A 22,505-nucleotide genomic window follows, 5' to 3' on the forward strand; every position below is an offset into this window, starting at 1 on the left:
ATACATGCATTTAGAAGAACTTTTACTAACTATTTGTACGTGTTTTCGTTAGAATACTTATAAGAGTTTTTTAGGTTATACAAGGTTATATACGCGTTATTCATCAGTACTTATTTAAATGTATTCCTTTTTTATTCTGTTTTAAATCAGCCTTTTCACTTATGGAGTAAATAATTTAATTTGCATTGCTTTTTTCTTGCTTTCTAAGTTAGCTTTATTCCTAAGAGTTTTTTTTAATAGTTGAACACACCACACGCACACAGAGATTTTTACTTCATACGATAATCAGATATTAATTAATAATAATTATAATTAATAATCAAATAGATCTGCCTTCTTCTTTACTGTATTTTTTATGTAATTTCCTTATTTTTTTGTGTCAAGGTTTTTTGTAATCTCTGAAATATGAATCTGATAGGTGGTGACTTGCGATTAGAATCTTTTAAAATTACTACTTCATTTTTGAAACGTTTTCTGTTTCCTTCAATTCTTATTTTGTTATTATTTTTAAAACTTTAAAATTTACATAATTAAAAAACGTTTTAATTTTTTAAAGAACATTTTAAAAATTATTGTTTCTGTAATTGATGAAATATATAATTTTGTCAATTACTGAAATTTATTTTTGTGTATGATTAAAATATCTTAAAATTTGTCATTAAAAAATTAATTTTGTTTTTTACTATATATTTAATAAAATAATTTTTTTTAAAGAAAATTGTAAAATTCTTTTAAAGGTCTTTAAATTGATTTCTATTTTTTATTTTTAGTTTGTTTTTAATTATTTTAAATTCAAACAGACTTTTTTTAATGCTAAAGGTTCCAAATTTGAATCCTAGTTACACTACATTTTTACACGCTTAAAATTTCATACTTCATTGCCTACAATGAAATAGCGTTAGGAACATATAAATTATGCCAAATTCCTCTTGTTTAATCCTAGAATTACTGGGAAAAATTGGTTTTAAAAGAACATCCGTGTATGATAGTTTCTATTTTATTACTTTTATTTAATTTTTATGTCTCTTCAATTATTGAAGTGTGCATGAATGTATAAAAATTGTTATTTTTGTTAAGATTCAGACTTCCTTTCCTCCTTTTATGTTGTAAAAATAAAATAAAACTGTAATTGTCAAGTTCTTCTTACTCATTATAAATTAATTGAATTTGACTTTATTCAGCTGGCTCTGTTAACAGCTGATATTTTATATGAATATTGCAACAATGCATCTAATTCTCTGTTCTTCAGTGTAATACCAGCCACCAAAGACAACGTGTTTTATAATATCAGTGTAAAACTAATTAATATACAATGTCATACGTATAAAACAGAAATTTAAAGATTGTAATAAAATACAAACTAAATAAGGAATGTTATTTATTATATTGAATCGGTGAATAATTAAATGTTTAGAATAATTAATTCAAACTGAGGTAATAAACTAAGGCGGACGTTGTTCAAAAATTCCTTGTAAACCATTCGTATGTGTTTTTCTTCAATATTTTTATTTTAAAGTGTTAAACATATAAAATTAAATTATTTTCTTATATAAAATATACTTACGTTCATTGAAAAATATGTCTTGTATGCAAATAATCACAAGGAGCTCTAGCGTAAAGTTTCCTCTGCTTTAATACCACTTTTCCATACCAAAACCAGTTTATATTCGTACAATAATATCGCTGTATATTTATGCATTTTCTAATAACTTTTAGTTTAATTAGATTTCATTTTAACGTGTATATTTTTATTTATATGTTTCAGGTAACAATATACCGTACAACTAGAGAACAGAGAAGAAAACAAAACAAAAAATGGTACAAATCACAATAGCTGGTAGTATAATGGGCTGTGTCTGGACAGTTGCGATGTCAGTATTATTACTATTAGTTGTACACGCATCTCCAGCATTGGGTAGAGGACCAGGCCCTGGCTACCAACGACGCTTGTTAGAAAGTACAGGTTACGATGTTAATGAATCACCGTCTAGCGACTCGTTAATAGAATTACAGGTACGATTTAACATATTTATTATTCTATTAAATAAATAGATTTGAGATGAGTACGTATAATTATTATACATACTCGGAGTCGATCAGATTTCCAAAATAGCTTCAAACATATTTGTCTATTACAAAGTAACGTAGATTGGTAGGCCAATTATGAAAAATTATCGAATTGTTTTTTTTTCATCGCTTAGGTACACCGTTCTCCATTTTCTTGTGTTTCCGGCTAAACTTTTGATTCTTGATAGTTCCCGCTTTCTTTTGAATTTTCTCTAATTTTAACTGTTTTCCTTCTCTTCTTTGCACCTTCTTTCTTTTTAGCACCGTTTTAATCAGCTATTGTGTCCGAGTAAATCGATATTCTAATTCTGATTTTTTTCTAACGAAGTTTCTATTCCCATTATTTTTTCATTTTTAATTCTCTCTATATTTAATTTATCTATTCTATTCTTCTACATCTACATCTACATTTTAAATTCCTCTATACTTTCTTGTCCACTATTCCTCTATTATCTTTGTTTCATTCCTGCACAAAAGTACTCTCCAGATGTAATATAGCGCAAGCCGTTTCTTCAAAACTTATCTAATCGCATAGTTTAACTCTTTAAAGTTTAAAAGGCGTAAATACAAAGATGAGCAGTAGTCCCTCCTAGGAGGTTTAAAATAGAGTTGGGCTTTGATTATTATAGTATCGGACAGGGGGCCGGCAACCTTTTTCGTCGGAAGAGTCAAAAATTACAATTTACAAAATTTCAAAGTTTTTAAAGAGCCACAAAATCTTTTCGAAAATAGGTTTATTAAATAACAGTTTATAGGTACTTACACTTATAGTTATTATATTAACGCTAATTTTTAAATAATAAAAGCTATAAAATAGATAAATAATAAAATAGGTAATTTATTAAATATATATTTTAATAAAAACACTTTCGCGGTAATATCCAACAGTAGTACTTTGTTGTTTTTTTTTTGACAATTTTAATTGACTTCAAAAAAGTAGATAGGTATCTTACTTCGAAAAAAATATGTATAATATGTATTTTAAAAATATAATACTTATTATGTTACCTATCTTTACTTCGGTTTTTTTATTGTTATTATATATATGTACATACATAACTTTGAGAAGATAATTCGCTTCTAACTCTTACTTGAAACAACAAACTATACGTCACAGCCAAAGCACTGGTGAAGACGCCAAATTGTCTTGCGTCGAAAGCGAATTAAAACCTACATAGAAACATCCGACGACGGCGTCATTCGAGAGCTTCTGACGGACTGATGACAGTGACGACGCGTGTCACGGGGGAAGGGTGCGCTGGAAAGCGAGTACAAGTGGCAAAGCGATAGAATCGGTGCCTAATTCTCGTTAATCGATTTTTAAATGTTTTTTTTTTTTTGATAAAATAAATAATATTTTCGTATGACTAAAAAGCCGCAGCTTCACATCCAAAGAGGGTGGCTCGCGAGCCGCAGGTTGCCGATCCCGGATATAAGGGATTGTGTATTGCGCATAGGTTGTAGCAAGAAGCCATGGTCACTCCAGCTATCCATCACCATCCTTTTTTTTTTTTTGTTTTTTTGTTTTTTTTTTTCTCAGCTCCCCTGGGCCGGACCGACTTGTTGGTATTACGCCGCCCAGGGGAGTGTCTTTAAACTCAAATAGGCCTCCCCACCTACCGGCTATATACCGGCAAGGCAGGTCGGCCTACCAGTTAGCTCTTTTTGAGAGTTCTTTATCAATATTGCCCCCTTGGGGACCCAAAAGGGCAATACTAATACACCACATTATTACACCACGCCAGACCCACTTCGCCGCGACGCGGTACCGGGTCCCTTCAGTATTCAGTGTGCTGTTGCCTGACTGTTACCCGTGGAGTCCTTGGTGGCTCATCAGTGCCAACACACCGCAGCATGCTGGACCTCACCAGCAAGGCTGTCCACCCAGTCCTATTCTAGCCAACACCTTGTCTTCTCTCATCGGAGTATTTCTGTAGAACAACTTGTCTAACAAAACTAGCAAAATTATTCCAGTTTGACTCGCTTCTTAGCATGTAGTCTATTGTTGTCTCTGGAGTTATACCTGTGAGTGCCTTACTATGTCTAAGTGTGTCCCACCTATTGCACTCAAAAAAGGTGTGCTCAGCATCATCTATCTCGTTGCAGTAGTTGCAGATTGGCTCTTCTCTCTTGCCTATTTTGTGCAGGTAGTTATTGAAGGAACCATGTCCTGTAAAAAACTGCGATAGGTGATGATCAACCTCACCAAATCTTCTCGACAACCGTGGCTTGATGTTGGGGATGAGGGTTCTCGTCCATCGACCCACAGCTTCCTGCGACCATCTTTCCTGCCAGATATTATAAACGCCATCCCTGACCTTTTGTGCTGGCTTGCCTTGTGCCCTCTCCATCCTCTTTTTTGCGATTAGGTCAATAGGAGGTGTACCCGATAACACGCACAGGGCGGCATAGGACACTGTCCTGTAAGTGGACACAACACCTAGGAGCACACACCTGTGCGTCCTCGCCAGTCTCTCTTTGTTGCGCCTGATGGCGATAGAGCGCCACCAGGCCGGAACGGCATACATAAGCGAAGACACGACGGTGGTCGCCAGTAAACGGCGCTTTGAGGCCCGAGGGGCATTCTGCGATGACATAATGATGTTTAGACTTTTTATCATCCTTTCTGCCTTGTTGCATACATTGACTATGTGCTCTGTGTATCTACCGTTTTTCTGGAGGATAACTCCTAAGTACTTGATGTTATTCGCTTCTTCTATAGCATGACCGTTGATGGAAATATTGAACGGTTCTAGCACTCTTCTACCCGTAAAGGCAATACACCGGCATTTTTCCGTAGACAGTTGCAGACCCCTGGACCTCAACCACTCCTGTATAGTGTCGATGGCCGCATACACTCTCTCCCGCACCTCCAAGACCGTCCTTCCCTCTACGAGGACTGCAAGGTCATCTGCATAAGCCAGGACCTGGACGCCGACAGGAAACTCCTTCTGAAGGAGTTCATCTATAATCACCAGCCACAACAAAATCACCATCCTGCACTGAGCTTTCTAAACGCTGAACTAGTAGTAATATTTTTATTAAATCTTTATTTTGCGATCGGTATTTTTATATCCTTTTCATGTTTTTTCTACTCTTAACATGCTTCCTAAGAACGTGTTCTATTCAATTTTTCAGTTATTTCTTTTATAAATGATGATTGGTTTATCTTTTTTTGTTGTCATTACTTTTGTTTTCTTTTGATTCGTTTTCACATTTAGCGTTATCATAATGTCTTTTAAATTTGAAATCGTATGTTGAGTATTGTGTGCTTTATTTCCTGCAAACATTATGTAATCTGCAATTCTTATAAAATTGTTTTTTTCTTCCGATGCTAATCCCTTGATTATTTCCAAATTCTTTTTTGGTTTGTATTATATTTCCAACGTATTCATTAAAAACAGTAGTGTTCGTTATTAAAGAAGGAATGCATTTCATAATATCCAGTATTTATAAATTGAAGATTAAATTTTATTTATAAACAAATAATAATACATATTTAATAATTAATTATTTTATTATGTCTTAATTAAGAAGGAAAATGTATTCTTATTTTTTGTTACGTTCAATAGAAAAAATGTTTAAATCTTCTGTTATATATGTTACCGTAAATTTGATTAACCCGGTGATTATGTATATTAACTAGTACATTAGATTAAACGCTTCCAATGTTGGAGAATTTAATAAATATAGCAATTTATTAAATATTCCGGTTATTTTATATCCTCTTCATATTATCATATTTTACGTAATAAAATAACAGCTGACTATAAATAAGCAGTAATCACTGAATTTATTATTTAAATAATCAAAACATTACTGTTAATTAGTCGATGTTAACGAGCAAAGCTAGCGGAGGTTATGCTTGGTTAGATTACGTGTACTGACGAATCGTTCGTACATCACATAACCTAAACAAACATAACCTACGATCGCTTCGCTCGTATAATTAACGTTAAATATACAAATTACATATATTATTCTCCAACATTGGAGGCGATTAATCAAAATTACGTACAATACATTAATATACGTACAATAGAAGCAAAGGATTCTGTTTAATTTACGGAAGAACATCGCTACAGGAAAAAATATACATTTCAGACTTAATATGTTGCATTATTCATGAATTTTTTTATTTTATTTATCTTAATATGTACTAATACTATAGTTTTGCATCTTATAATTCTATTACCTGGTTAATTCTAACCAGGTATAAGTCTTAATTGGTTCTTTTTTCTAAATTATGAAAATTGAATTACATATATATATATATATATATATATATATATATATATATATATGTGTGTGTGTGTGTGTATGTTGTTTTAATTCTGACCACCAAGTAAAACAGCATATAAAAATTTATAATATTACTTAAAGAATAAATTAATTAAAAAGTGTAAATTTAATCTAACTCAGGTGTTACTTTTTACCCGATTACATCAAAGCCAAAAGGAGGGTTATGTTTTTCGTGTCTGTATTTTATATATATGTATAGATATTCAATTCAATAAATACTCGTATTGGACCGAATTTGTCAAATGAGATATCGTTGGAATCGTTTTGACACTGCGGTTGTTATAAAATAGATGAAGTCACGAAATAATCAATAAGGCGGATGCTAGCCACCGTAATGTTGAACTTAAAAAAATGGTGTTTTTTTCCAAATCCTAGCAGTATGGGTGTCGAATGAAAACTCTTGGCAAAAGGGTTTCAAAACAATTTTTATATATAATAAAATATAACCGTATAGTGCTTCTACATATGTAATATTTCCCATAGGGAGAACGTTAACTGTCATAATGCAATTTTTATATTTTTGTTAGTGGTTAAGTTTTTTTTTTTTTTGTGACGACTGCAATAGGTTGTTCAATGTTCTGATAAAAATTTGAGTTGACATTAAAATGTGGTATTCTGGTAAAATTTTCCACCATTTTAGCTTGTGTAGGTGCTGTATATGAAATCCAGCCCGACGAATTGTATTTGTTTCTTTGAAAAACAGTCAACATTTATTTATACATTTATCGATGATAAGTTGTAAATATTGGGATTGTATACGCGTTCCGACGAAAGAGGCAGTATCGGATGAAAATATTGTTCTCAACCGACGCTTTCTGTAGAATTTTTTTGTTTAAACTCAAAACCACCTTCATTTTTTTCGAGGTTAGTGTAATTTTATTTATCGGGTAATACAGAATCAACGAAACTGTTCAACTTCACATCAGACCGAACATTTTTTTATCCCTCCAATCTTAATTATCAGTTATTAGATTTAAATTTTTATCTTCTTTAAAAGTAAACTTTTCAACAAATTTTTTTTTTTTTTTTTTTTTTTTTTTTTTTCTTCAGTCATTTGACTGGTTTGATGCAGCTCTCCAAGATTCCCTATCTAGTGCTAGTCGTTTCATTTCAGTATACCCTCTACATCCTACATCCCCAACAATTTGTTTTACATACTCCAAACGTGGCCTGCCTACACAATTTTTCCCTTCTACCTGTCCTTCCAATATTAAAGCGACTATTCCAGGATGCCTTAGTATGTGGCCTATAAGTCTGTCTCTTCTTTTAACTATATTTTTCCAAATGCTTCTTTCTTCATCTATTTGCCGCAATACCTCTTCATTTGTCACTTTATCCACTCGTCTGATTTTTAACATTCTCGTATAGCACCGCATTTCAAAAGCTTCTAATCTTTTCTTCTCAGATACTCCGATCGTCCAAGTTTCACTTCCATATAAAGCGACACTCCAAACATATTCTTTCAAAATTCTTTTCTGACATTTAAATTAATTTTTGATGTAAACAAATTATATTTCTTACTGAAGGCTCGTTTAGCTTGTGCTATTCGGCATTTTATATCGCTCCTGCTTCGTCCATCTTTAGTAATTTTACTTCCCAAATAACAAAGATATTAAAAAAATTAATGAATCATAGTTAAAGAACTTTTTATTTGTAATAAAATTTATTGTAAATTAATTATTCATCATAAACTAACGGTTGTAAGTGACAAATTTTGAGTAAAGTACTCGTAAAAATAACATTTCCATTGCTAGGGATAACAATCATACCGGCCTTACTAAGAAAAATTAGGAAGGAAGTGGTTTCCCGTTACCTACGGAGACGGTATATTATTATCACTTTGACTTAAAATGTGCAGATATTCAGCTATAGAATTTGTTCATCGTAATGACTTAATGTATAGCGAACACAATTAATATCAGAGATAATAAAAATGCATTATATACCTATTTCCGTACAATTTAATTTTTGATGTTTCAAACCCTTTAAACTCTAAAGTGTATTTAAACATGAAATCGATGAAAACTTCCTATAAGTTTTTTTTATAACCTGATATTTTAAGATATATTTAAGGCGCAGTACCAATTTTCATCAACCTTAACAAAACAAATTATCTGTGTATAATGGTTTTTTTACTGGAAAGTAGAAATAAAAATTTGTATTATTGAGATATTAAAAAAATAAATCTGCACAAAAAAAAAATTACTTAAAAACATTCTTTAAAGAAAAGTAAAGAGTAAAACAGGCGTAATAAATTTTGTAATTTATACTGAGGTGGCGATATTTTATTGCATTCAGTTGTATACGCGAATATTGACACGTTGTATAAAAAGTGACATATAGTGTCAAATAAAATTTTATTATGTAACATCTCAATAAATTTAACCATAACATTTACTATGTAAGGATATTATTGTAATATAAATAGAATTTTCCTCTGTACTACGACTGACTATAAAAAAAAATAAACTTTAATATAAAAATTAAATTTTTTAGTATTATTTTAAAACTAAGTTGTTCACATTAGATTATTTTATTTATAAATTTACTTTTTACGCGTATTATTTCTTCTTTTAGTTCGGTAGCACTTTTACGATAATTTTTCTCTAGTATTTTAGCGATAAAGTTTTTTTTTTTTAATATCCCTCCATGTAAATAATTTTCCCGGATATTATATGGAATGTATCGAAATTAATGATCCGATTTTAAGCGGATATGCATCATAGTAAAGTGTAGTACAAGAAAAATTATACACTGTTGAAAAATCTATCGTCAAGGTAATGTAATGTTTCATTTAGAAACTGACAATCTCGGTTGCATCGAAGTGACGCCCCTTAAACTTGCTGAAAAATGGATTTTTTTTTAATTTTCAATTAATTGTGGAAAAAACAGCCTACAGTATCTGAAAATAAGAATCTCCTGTTACTATGTTTTGTTCAAAAAAAAAGGGACATAATTTTTAGTAAATGAAGTCGTACAAAAAAACATTATCGATTCACTAATTCATCAAAACTTAAGGTAAATTTTGTATACGCTATCCGGTATAGATTCTCAACTCTCCCGTATGCGAACATTGTGACGTGAAACTTTACTCCGTAAATGAAGTGTTACTTCATCACTAAAAATTATCAGCGGTAAGAAGCTTTCGTCTTCCATATCGTCTAAGCGAAATGTTTGTCGCAGAAAAATCTTTGATATTTCCATATCACAGAAATCTTTACGTTTTGTTTTGTCGCTTACATGGAGGGACAGCTTCTACCGGTCACAGTCGGTATGGCCAGAAATGCAAGCGTCGTCTTAACACATGACAAAAAATCATATGAGTTATCGCAAATTCTCGGCTAGCGCGACTTGTGGACTTTCTCAGACTTCACTGAAAAGTCTCTTGATATCGTCGTACATTTTAGTCTGAAGTGCGTAGTCCGTCTGGACTCTTCTCCTTACATAAACATTCCGATTCTTCTAACTTTAATTTTTCTAATAGCGGTTAACTCCTCATCGCATCTTTCTTTCTTTTTCGTGTCCGAACGATGAGACATTAAAACCTTTGCGACCGGTATTGTGCCACCGAAACACCAGAAGCATTTCCTTGCCGCAGATCTTCTAATGTGCATTTGGTCGGGCAGAGGGTGCATTTTAGGAGATGTTCAGAGTCCTGAATCTCACCGCACTCGCAGTTCAGGTCGTTAGGCTCTATTTGACGCTATCTAGCGCGGTTAACTCTGGTTGGTTCAACTCCAGTTCGAAGCCGGTTTAAAGTCACCCACGTTTGTCAGTCCAGGTCATGTCCTTGAGGTGTTGGAGCCCTTTTTGGGAACCATGGAGGGGGCTCGATAGATGTAGAGTTCAAAAATCCCTTTCTCGATTTCAGTCTCGGAGGGGGTGGTCGCTCCATCTGGTACATTGTATGTCGTCTATCGAAAGATTGTCTTAACCGTTCAATGTACTCGGCTTCAGTTCGACGTATTCCAGGTTCCTCCATGCCCGCCGCTCGGTGCAACTCCTCATCGCAAATCAGCCGATCTAGAAATCGATAGTTCTAAAATTCAAATCCTAGCGAAGGCAGTTGCTTTTATACGGATTTGAATACTAGATCGTAGATAACGGTGTTCTTTGATATTAGGTTTCAATTAACCAGATATCTTAGGAATGGTCGACATGAGACTGTACAAGGCTCCACTTCATTTACGTTCATACTTATCGTCCTCATTCATTCTCTGAAGTAATAACGGTCGTTCCGGAGACTAGACAGAAAAAAAGCCCTAAAATATTATTAAATATTTTTATAATCCTCTTTTTTAGGAAGGTTTTACGTAATTTCTTTTTATACATTAAACAAATATTTGGTTACTTTGATCTGAGGTTAAAAAGTGTACACGGTTTTCCATTTAAGGTTTTTAAAATTGTTACGTATTGTGTTAAGAATAATTTTTTTGGTATCCTAAAAAGCACTTTGTAATTACAAAAAAATGTAAAGATGCCGATAATTGTCTACATACTATTCGAAATTTATTTCTTATTGAAATAAATTAGCGTGAAGTTAATAGTGATTATTTTGTAGATAGAATATCTAGTGCTGATTTCACTTCCTTGATCTGCAAATCTGCCTAAAGCATTTCCTTCAGCATTTCCAGTTCTCATTAAATGTAAATGCTATGCAGAATTTCAAAAAGACGGAAGACAATATAACATCTATTAAAATTATTTCTGAACTACCCTGAAAACCATTATCATCTTTAACAGACTAACACAACTGGTTTTGTGTTTTTTTAATCCCTAAAAGGATTTCACCATGAATTATTATTCTTTTTATAAAAAGTAAAGGGATGGAAAGTAAAGGAAAGCGATCGCTAGATTATCTTTTTCATTTTAATTAGAAGATATAGAATCTTTTAACTTTGCCCGATTAAAATGATCCGACGTAAAGCGAAATTGTATTACATTTTAATTGTTTTCTAAAGCGGGAAGAATTTTTGATTCGGCTTGAACATTTTTTACTTGTATGTATATACAAGCCTTTCTTTATGAAATTAAAATTTCATTATTTTTTTATTTTTTCTTAAAGGAACTTCTTCCTCTGCTGATCTTGTATAAAGTTTCTTCGAGAAAAAATTGAACAAATTTTTTTTTTAACGAATTAATACGTGTTCTATATTGAAGATTGTCAATATGAAAGAATGTGATGATATATTATATGCATCGTCTGACTGATATTCAAAGTATTTTCTTTTAAAGAAAATTCTAACGAAAACTAGACATAAAAAAAATAATTGTTTTCTGTATTCCAGACTGATTAATATGGAATATTTGTGATCTAAATATTTTGTCTGAGTAATTATATTATATCTATTATTTGCGTTGTGACATATTTGGATCTGAATATTTTGTGTTCCTTATATATATATATATACTTAGATACTTCCTTCTAAAATTTGTTAAAGACCATAAAAACAAAACTTCAGAATTTAAGTTGTGTTTTTACGGGTAGTAGTCATGATTCGTTAAGATCTGCAAAAATTCCGACGTGCAAACTTTGAGTCGCTCAGCATACTTTCCCGTATATAACAGTATACTTTACAGCTATATAACCGGGAAAGTATAGACTGAGGGTGAAAAATAACAACATTACTGTGGTTTTTTACGTTTAAAATTGACTGGAAAATAATAGAAAAATAGCTAAATCATTTTAACTAATTTATTCCGATGTAAAAAATAATATACAAAATAAATATTCTACCTGAACAATTAATAAAGATGAAATGCAATTATTTTAAGTAGAAAAATGTATTGTAAAATAACAACAATAAAAACGGTACCAAAAAATTTTAATTATAGCAATTTAAAAAAATTATTTAAAGTAGAAAGTATTTTATTGTAAGGTCTTTAATTGACAGATAACAAAGATGTAAGAATAACATTCGAATACTGAATCGCGGTACATAACTGTTTTAGAAAAGGAGTAACAGATGAATGTAATTTACTGTTCGTACTAACTTTCTCCAGTAGATTGTACATATGCTGGAACTTCCAGGAATTTATAACTATCGTACCGGCAATATTGTACTAATTACTAATTTTTTTATTTAAAAAATTATTATAGCTAATATAATTGGCATTTTATAGCTTGTAATATACGTTATATAATGGACTGGAGAATTGCGTTTAAATAATGCACCCGTAGATACAAAATGCATCTGTATTATAAATATTATTGCTTTGATCTCCGTGATGGCTCAGTGATAGCATGACCGCCTTTCATCCGGAGGTTCCGGGTTTCGAATTCCCTGTCAGGCATGAAATTTTTTTCACACGCTACAGAATTCATTATCATCTAACATTCATGGTAACTGTTATCGGGCGTCAGCCTGTTGTAGAAACAAATTAATTATTGTAATCCGTTCCACGAACGATGAAGAACTTGGACTTAAAATCAACTAGCTTATCGATGTAAATTTAAAAAAAATATATAGTAGTGAATTGAACTGTTGAATAAAAAGAAAAGAATACTAAAATTTGAAATACTTGATTAATTATTCTGGAAACGGGAAATAATTCTTTTTTTCAATAGTTATAACTACTAAAAATACAGAATGTTCCTTATAAAACTCAACCCATTTGTACAGCCGCTTGTTAGTAGGTGCACCTAAATGTAAAAAGCATTAGCATTTTCTATTATTAAATTCTATAACGCTTAAATTCTAGAGTAACTGCCAAAAGTGGCCGCTGTCTTTCTGAATACATCTTCACATTTTTCAGTGTGTTTCTTAACACTGTTTTTAGAGTTTGAGACTGAATAATTAATTATATAATAATTTCCACTTACCAACTATTTTTATTATTATGTCCAAACGAATAATTAATACAGCTTCTTCGATATTAGTCTTCAGTTGTTCTAAGCGTTCGCGGTTTGTACTTAAGATTATTCTTTGAGGTAACCCCAAAGAACAAGTCTGGATATTTCAGCGACAACAAGCCACGACCGACGACGCGATCACCAAAGAATTCGCTAATGGAAGCAGTAATTGAATTTATATAGTGCGATGTTACGCCACCTTGTTGTAACAAGCACGATCGATTTTTTTTCTTCCAATAGTGCAATGAATTTCTATAAATGTTTTGTTATCGCTCTCCATTAATGGTGTATCTAAAGACAATGCCAGTAAGAGCTTTTTTTCGTAAAGGAGACGCCAATCTTTTGCGGTGGCAATGATTTTTTATGATCTCTTTGGGATTTTCAGCGATTCAAATCGTAACGTTTATGTAGTCATCGAAATAAAACCACGCCTCGTCAAAGAAAAATGGCGAGTCCATAACACGAATTCCCTCACGCACCTATCGACTAAACCGATAAAATATTATAACCTGTTTTTTTTTCGGGATCAACAGGTTGATGAACTATTTGAGTTTGGTTTTAGCTTTGACTGTTTTGTCAACCAATTAACGCTTAATTTCAAGTGACAAATGTAATTTATTGTTTTTGCGAGGGAGTTAATCGGTCATTAATTTTAGAGACTGTGTGCATTCGACACCGTCCTTGAGCTTTTGTGTTCCTTGTCATTAATTGAACCTCTCACTGACCTAATACTAATGTATTTATTAGGAACTAGTCTATCTTGGTATTTACGGCAAAAAAATTCCTGCATTGATCGCATTCTGAATTAAAATTGATAATAAAAAACACGTTTCTGTTGTAAAAATCGTCTTCTCACTAAAATACCCTGAGCATCGTTCATTCTGATCAACATTTATAGTTATCGGTACCGGTTTACTGTATCGGCGAGATAGTCGGGTATTGGATATAGTCAATACTAATAAAATGTGGGCAAGTAGATTGTCTGTTCAAATGTTATAGAAGGCTGATTCATGTGTTGAGTTTTATATGGGACACTGTATTACATTATAAAGCAAGACATAAAATACAAAAATATTTGTGGGAATATTTCATTCAAAAGTTAACTTTTTAATGACTAGTATTGAGCAAGAAACCACTTAAAAACGATACTCTGTGATTAACGTAGAATAAAAATAGATTCTCTATTCAACCAATTATTTTTTTTTTTTTTAAGTTTTGACAAGCTTTTATTTTCACTAAATTCGTAGACGTCGAAGAGTAATCCAATATATATTTAAGAAAAAATTTGTTTGGTGGTTCCGTATAAATAAATAAAATATTTTTCAAACAAGAAATATATATTTCTTATAGATGACTTGAAAATGAGTTTTTTTGTAATCATTTGTGTTTATTGTAATATATTATGTGACTGTATAGCATTCTGGATTTTTTTTTGTCTTCAGTCATTTGACTGGTTTGATGCAGCTCTCCAAGTTTCCCTATCTAGTACTAGTCGTTTCGTTTCAGTATACCCTCTACATCCTACATCCCTAACAATTTGTTTTACATATTCCAAACGCGGCCTGCCTGCACAATTTTTTCCTTCTACCTGTCCTTCCAATATTAAAGCGACTATTCCAGGATGCCTTAGTATGTGGCCTATAAGTCTGTCTCTTCTTTTAACTATATTTTTCCAAATGCTTCTTTCTTCATCTATTTGTCGTAATACCTCTTCATTTGTCACTTTATCCACCCATCTGATTTTTAACATTCTCCTATAGCACCGCATTGCAAAAGCTTCTAATCTTTTCTTCTCAGATACTCCGATCGTCCAAGTTTCACTTCCATATAAAGCGACGCTCCAAACATATACTTTCAAAAATCTTTTCCTGACATTTAAATTAATTTTTGATGTAAACAAATTATATTTCTTACTGAAGGCTCGTTTAGCTTGTGCTATTCGGCATTTTATATCGCTCCTGCTTCGTCCATCTTTAGTAATTCTACTTCCCAAATAACAAAATTCTTCTACCTCTATAATCTTTTCTCATCCTATTTTCACATTCAGCGTTCCATCTTTGTTATTTCTACTACATTTCATTACTTTTGTTTTGTTCTTGTTTATTTTCACGCGATAGTTTATGCGTAGGACTTCATCTATACCATTCTGGATGTTCAAAGTATTTTCACGCGAAACTTCAACAAAGATTTGATTTAATTTACGTACTCTACTTGAAAATTACGTTCTAAAACTATTTAAAAGTTCGTTTTAATATTTGTATGTGCACAAATTAATGCTAAAATAATCTTTCTTCTAGAAAACTTTGTCTCAAGTTCCATAATAGTTTTCTCTCGTCATTATTAAGAACACACTTTTTGAAAGGATTTATTTTATTTTTTACCTGTGTTTGTCGTTTTTTTTACTTTTTGAAAGATTTTTTTCAATCAGGAAAATTTTCACTTTCCCACTGTATAGTTATATAGTGCAGCTTTTTAGAATACTTTATTACAGAAAGTATGCGATTAGGTCAAAGTTTACATGTCAGAGGTTTAGCAGATCGTGACGTTTCATGACCCCTTATAACCAAACAAACACAAATTTGGCATTGAAAGATTCCGAAAAGATTTATATGCGTACTGTAAGTATGTAACGTGATCGGTATTTTTGCTTGATATCTCCAGACGGAATGGATCGATTTGAATGACATTTGGCACGATTATTTTTTTATTTAGGCATTGAACAGGAACAAGGGGATAAGACCTCATGTCCCGTATCTCAAATTCAAAGGATAGGTAAATTTTTCAAATAATTTAATGCCCCTTACGTGGCAAAAATTCTTTGTGATGGTGTGCGGTCTTATTCAAACCCTCATACAGGCAAAAAAACAGTTTTGCTCTTTTGTCGTTTTTGGACTCAAAGTCACATGGCCTAGAGCAAAGCCATCGGTAGCTTGAGTTATCGAGAAAGTTACACAACTCTTTCCTGGATTTTTTAAAATATATTGACTGATGAGGAGGAAGAAGATTGTATCATTACGACACAAAATTTGGAAGTTCAGAACATGTTGTTTAAGAATGCCATCTCAATTATATTAAGGTCCCAAGTAAAACTCACCGGGTTGGTCTAGTGGTGAACGCGTCTTCGCAGATCAGCTGATTTCAAAGTCGAGAGTTCCAACGTTCCAATCCTAGTAAAGGCGGTTATTTTTATACGGATTTGAATACTAGGTCGTGGATAACGGTGTTCCTTGGTGGTTTTTTTTTTTTTTTTTTTTTTTCTTTTTTTTTCCCCCTACTCTCCCCGACCGGATATCCATTTAAGTATACTCAGTCGGGGAGAGTGTCCTTTTACTCTAAGGGAGTGTCCCCCGCCCACCGGTTGTACACCCGGCACGGCAGGTTAGCTCCCCCGGTCTCGATTTAATTTTATTTTATTCGCCTGCCACTAATCCCCCGCCTCGGAGACGGGGTATGGCTACGCCACCTCCCATCCCCTCAGCAGGGAACCGGGTCTCGGTCATTATGCCTTTGCCTCTAATCAGCGGTACCGCCCCCACTAAGCGCCGAGGCACCCGCAGGAGCGGCACCGCCAACCGGGACTCGGTCTTTTATTTGTCCCACACTCCCCAGGAGTTCCCCCCCCTTCTCAGGAACCCGCACACCACGGCGTACGGGCCCTCCACGGAGGGACTGTCCTCCCTACCCTAATTTCACAAACCCCTTCTTCTGTCCTCTTCTTCCTTGGTGCGTAAGATTTCCCCGGCAAAGCTACGGAACCGATCCCAGTTATCGTCACTATAGACCATCCAGTTTAAGAGGTTTTCAGGTGTAAGTCCGTTGTCCGAAATTTCTCTTCTATTTGGAGCCCATCTTGGGCATACAAACACAGTGTGTTCCGCATCATCAGTCTCTGGGCAGTACACACATTGTGGGGTAGGTCTTTTTCCAATTCTAAACAGATAATGGTCGAACGAGCCATGCCCCGTCAACAGTTGTGTCGTATAAAAATCTACATTACCTATTCTATTACTAGTCCACATATTTATGTTGGGGATTAGTCGCCTGGTCCAATCCCCAACTCTAGAGTGTGTCCATGTATCCTGCCACTCTTGATCAATTAGCCGATCAATCTCATCTTTGGACTACCCCTATATCTAAATGTTCTTCGTTTAATTTGTAAATCAACGGGTAGAACCTTCGTTAGTATACACAACGCGTCGTATGACACTGTTCTGTATCCCGCGGCTACACCTGGAAAAGCGTCCTCAATGCCTTAATCAAAGGAGTGACCTTCTTACAAATCATCTCTACGTGTTTGCTAAATCTTAGGCTTTTATCCAAAAGAACCCCTAAATACTTTGCTTCTTTGACCTCCTTAATTCTCTCTCCTCTAATGTTTATATTGAGGTTTCTAATAGGTCTTCTACCTGAAAACACCAAACAACAGGATTTGTTAGGGGATATCTGTAGCATGCTTCCTACCAGCCATTCATCAATTATTCGTAACGCCTGATTTGCTTTATCCTCTAGGTTATTAACTTCTTTGTCTTCTACTAGGATAGCAATGTCATCAGCATATCCAACAACAAAAACCCCCTCATTCTTTGGTGGTTGGGTTTCAATTAACCACACATCTAAGAAATGGTCGACCTGACACTGTACATGATTACACTTCATTTACACTCATACATATCATCCTCATTCATTCTCTGAAGTTATACCCGATGGTGATTCCCGGAGGCTAAACAGGAGAACAAAAATGCCCCAATTAAAGAAGCAAAAGTCTCACTTACATTAAACGGCCATTGTAATATGTTTACAGATTTTTGTACTCGATCAAAATTATAAATAAATTTGTACGTAAAATTTATAGAGGATGTTGTGGTCGTTAATTTTTATCGAGTAATATATGTGTTACATTCCATTCTAAACAATAAATGCAAAAACTTTTTTAAATTTGTTTTTATTTTTTTAAGACAAATGATGACTTTCTTCAGTCATTATTTTAAGGATTAAGAAAAATTTACTCTATATTTTTGATAAAAATCGGTTCAGCCGCTCTTATTACTAGCAAGAATTACACGTATCCTTTTGAAGTACTGACTCTGAACCGTGCATAATGTGTAAATATTTTTAATGTGTTCAATATTATGTGACGTAAAAGTACATTTTTTTTTACTTTTTATTTACAGGATGACGTATGGGGTCCAGTTGTAGAGGAAAGGTCAGAGAGAGAAAAACGTCTATTTAAACCGAAATCATTAGGTGTTGGCGCTAGTGTCGGAGCCGCAGTAGGTAAACAGGTAGCAAGTAAAGCGTTTAACACCGTTAAGCAGGGTGTTGTTAAGAAGATATTAGGTGTTAGTTCATCTAGTTCATCATCGTCTGCCGGAAAAGGAATTAAAGTGGCAAAAACGGTCGGTACAAAAGCAGCTAAAGCAGCAACGGTAATTGGCATCAAAACATTATTATTAAACCTCGTTTTCGGGGTAAGTAATGCAGCATTTTGGATTTTATTTAATAACAAATCTAATCTTAATTTTTTTTTTTTTAGTAATAAAAATACAAAATTTATTTTCTATATCATTAAAATACATCTGACTAATTTTCTATAATTTAATGATGAAGATAAATCGGTAATAAATTAAATATTAATTTATAACTTTCGATAGTAAACACTTGTGTGGAAATCTTTTTATTACAAAACTTTTATTTTCGTAATTTCATATTAAAAATATTAGTTTTAACAGAATAAATCATTTCTTTCTGCTCTATTAGCTATTAAGCGCATCTTATTTTAATTATTTATTTAAAAATTATTAAGTTTTGTAAATGCATCAAGTATCTTATCTGAAATTTCATGTGAAAGTAGTTCTATAAATTTTTAAAATCTTTTTTTTCAGTTATTTTTTAATAATAACGCTTTTTATCACAGAAAACTTTTAACGTAAAAAAAAATATTATTATTAAAAATTATCTATTATTATTCTTCAAATATCCAATATACTTTTAGTTGATATAATTTTTTTTAATTCTTTTTTTAAGGTATTGTCTTAGTGTAATATAGAATTTACGATTATATTTACATTAAAATCGAATCATTTTTGAAACGAATCATTATGAATTACCTACAACAATAATGTACGGAAAAGATCGTGATCGATGAAACTAAACGCTTCGCAAACGGTGGCTAAGCCTAACCCACCGGGTTGGTCTAGCGGTGAACTCGTCACTGCAAATCAGCTGATTTCCAAGACGAGAATTCTAAGGTTCAAATCCTAGTAAAGGCAGATACTTTTATATGGATTTGAATACTAGATCGGAGATACCGGTGTTCTTTGGTGGTAGAGTTTTCAATTAACTACACGTCTAAAGAACGGTCGCCTGAAAATGTACAAAAAAAAAAAAAAATGTACACTTCAATTACATTCATACATATCATCCTCATTCATCTTCTGAAGTAATAGCTTATGGTGGTTCCGAAGGCTAAACAGAAAAAAAAATTAGTGGTTAAGGCTGGATTGACGCCGAGAAAAATAAATGCTGTGTATGGTGAAATCGGAAAGGTATTGTTCAATATGGGCTGTTGCACCGGATCAAAAGATTGATTCTAACGCTTAATGTCAAATATCAGAAATATTACTCCAAGCTATCGAAATAAAGCGACCAGAATTGATAGGAAAGGTTTCGTTTTCTATCATGAAAACGACAGACCCTCATATCTTGGGTGACCCGTCCAAAAATGTGTGAGCTTGAACTTGGCCGGGAATATCGATCAAAACGGCACATATTTGATTTAATAAATTTCACTTCAAATGTAAAAAAAAAATCTTTTTGTACTTTTGCATTAAAACACGAAGAAACTTTTTTCCACTCCTTTATTTAAGAATTTAACGGTAATTATAATTCTTATCGCTGAGGAAAGAAAGCAATTTTAAGCTTTATTTTTAATATGAGGAAAGTATAATGACAATGTTGACGGGTTTTTTCTATGAATTATTACAAGATCGGTTAAGATAATTTTGTTTAATGTAGATGAAATGTAAATAACTTTGTATTATAAAAATTAATCGTTGAACCTAAAATCTGGAATTAATCGTACAGTTACGTACAATAACTTGCGACGGTACAGAGATTAAAATAAAGTAAATAAACAAGTAATGAAAAATAATAACAATAAATATAATCGATCTCCCAGAAGGAGCGGTAACATTTTAGCCTTTCATCTAATTTGAAACCCGGTTAGGCATGTGATATTTATACTCTACAAAAACCTAATTTTATATTTCTACGCGAAAGCGTAGAGCTTATATATTGAATTAATAAGGAAAACATACATCTTACAGTTTTTAAATAATAATGACTTAATTATGAAATATTCAGAGCGCAATTGAGAAACAGATAAAACGTTTATTGTAAAATTGTGCTCCGATTTGATGAAATTTTTACGTTTTACCTTAAAAATTGTATAGTATTACAAGTATAATTGAGAAAAAATCAAAAATCTTAGTAAAAAAAAATTGGGTCCCGATTGACCCCCTTGATCGAATGACATTTTTACCATCAAAATCGTATTGCATTCGTACTATATTGCTAAAAGAAATCAAAGTTTTTAAAAAATATATTTGGGTCAATTTAAGTTAAGTCAGATCCCACGGGAACCCCTTTTTTAAAAATTATTCATGTCGTCTTCATTAATACAAATAGAGTTTAATTTTCAATCTTGAAAAATTCTCAATATGGTACTAAAGATCAATTTCCACCACCGCTATATAAAAAGTCAAAAATTAAAAATTGAGATAATTTACCTTTTTCCTGTTTTTTTAATTTTTTCCACGTCAATTCGTCATATATAGAAAATATTTTAAGCCATTTTTCGAAGAATTTTTGTTGAGCCAGCCGGAATACACGTAGGTCAGATTCATCTGAAAATTCCTAACGTTTTTGTTACGTTTTCTGGACGTTTAGCGTGTTTTGTTCTTGGGATCCTAAAATGTCGATATTACAAAAAAAAAACAACAAAATTTTGGAACGAGCTATAAAGGGAAATTAAAAAACTTGTACATACACACAAAGTATTTTTGAAAGTTTTTACCTTGCTTTATAGGCGTATTACTCTCATCAAAATAAAATTGATATAAGAAAACCTCTGGAAATACTGTTTACGAGTTATTTTTAGTCAAATATTTGCTTTTTACTTGTGTTGAAATCGTCAGATAACGTTAACTAAAACTCTACTGACAAATTATTGAGCAATATTATTGGTTGTGCATGCAATCTTTCATGAAAAAAAGTAATGGTTTTTTCTAGAATTTTATTTCCTGTAATCTATTACATAAATTGTTATAAAACTTCCCGCAGGTCGAAATCAAAAATTAATTTTTTTTAATTACCAGTAACCATGTAAAAACTTTCTGAAAAAACCGATGTAATTTAAGACAATAAAAATCGAATAAAATTTTTAAAACTTATTTTTTTTATTGGAAATCAAACAAAAATGTTTTTGAAATTTTGCTTTTATTCGGTTAAAATGGATATTTTAAGAAACGACTATTTTTACTTTTGGTGTAGAAAATTGAGCGGAATCTTTCGTTAAGTGTAATTTACAAATAAAGGGTTTTCAAATTTACGTTTATATAATTGGTTTTAAGATGAATATACAGAGTGTCCCATATAAATCGCAACCCATCAATCACTCATCCATGAAATTTCAAATGTCAACCTTACTCCCCTACTCGTTACTGAAATGGACTCTTCCAACATCTGAACATCGCGGCGACGCAGTAGAATACTGCGTCGAATAGTAACAACAATGCAATCATAACGTTCAGTGTATTGCTAGAGACAAGATGGTGTTTTCGCTAGATGAACGTGTTTTCATTGTCGAGTCGTACTTCAGTACGAAATCATTGGTTGCAGAGCAAGATTTGTTTTGCAATAAGTACCCAGATAAACCGGCTCCTAACAAAACATCAGTATTAAGGTTAGTCGCAAAATTTATAGAGACTGGTTCTTTAATAACGAGGATCACAAAAGATCTGCGTCAGTGTTAAATACAGATACAGTCGCTGGAATCAAAGACCGATTACTCGCCTCGCCAAATAAATCGATCAGACGTTTGTCTGCTAAAATTAATTTGTCTAAATCGACTGTTCATCGGGCGACCAGACGATTACAATTACGACCTTATCGCATTCAAACGGTTCACCGACTTCTTGAGCCCGACAAAGAAAAACGGCTACAATATTGTCAACGGTTCGATTTCTGCGTGAAGTAATTAATGTTATGGATTCGTTATTTTTCA

At 32.6% G+C, this 22,505-nt stretch overlaps 1 protein-coding gene across 1 annotated transcript in view; it reads left to right on the plus strand.

The window, feature by feature from the left end:
* The first annotated feature begins 1,792 nt into the window (after positions 1-1,792).
* Positions 1,793-22,505, plus strand: part of LOC142320112 (uncharacterized) — a 100,222-nt gene continuing 79,509 nt past the window's right edge. The window contains exons 1-2 of the mRNA XM_075357794.1: positions 1,793-2,013; positions 18,394-18,690. Coding sequence (XP_075213909.1) covers positions 1,816-2,013; positions 18,394-18,690 — 495 coding nt within the window. The 5' untranslated portion in view covers positions 1,793-1,815. The remainder of the gene's footprint in view (positions 2,014-18,393; positions 18,691-22,505) is intronic.

This window comes from Lycorma delicatula, chromosome 2 (genome assembly GCF_047948215.1).
Source record: "Lycorma delicatula isolate Av1 chromosome 2, ASM4794821v1, whole genome shotgun sequence".
Lineage (NCBI taxonomy): Eukaryota > Metazoa > Arthropoda > Insecta > Hemiptera > Fulgoridae > Lycorma > Lycorma delicatula.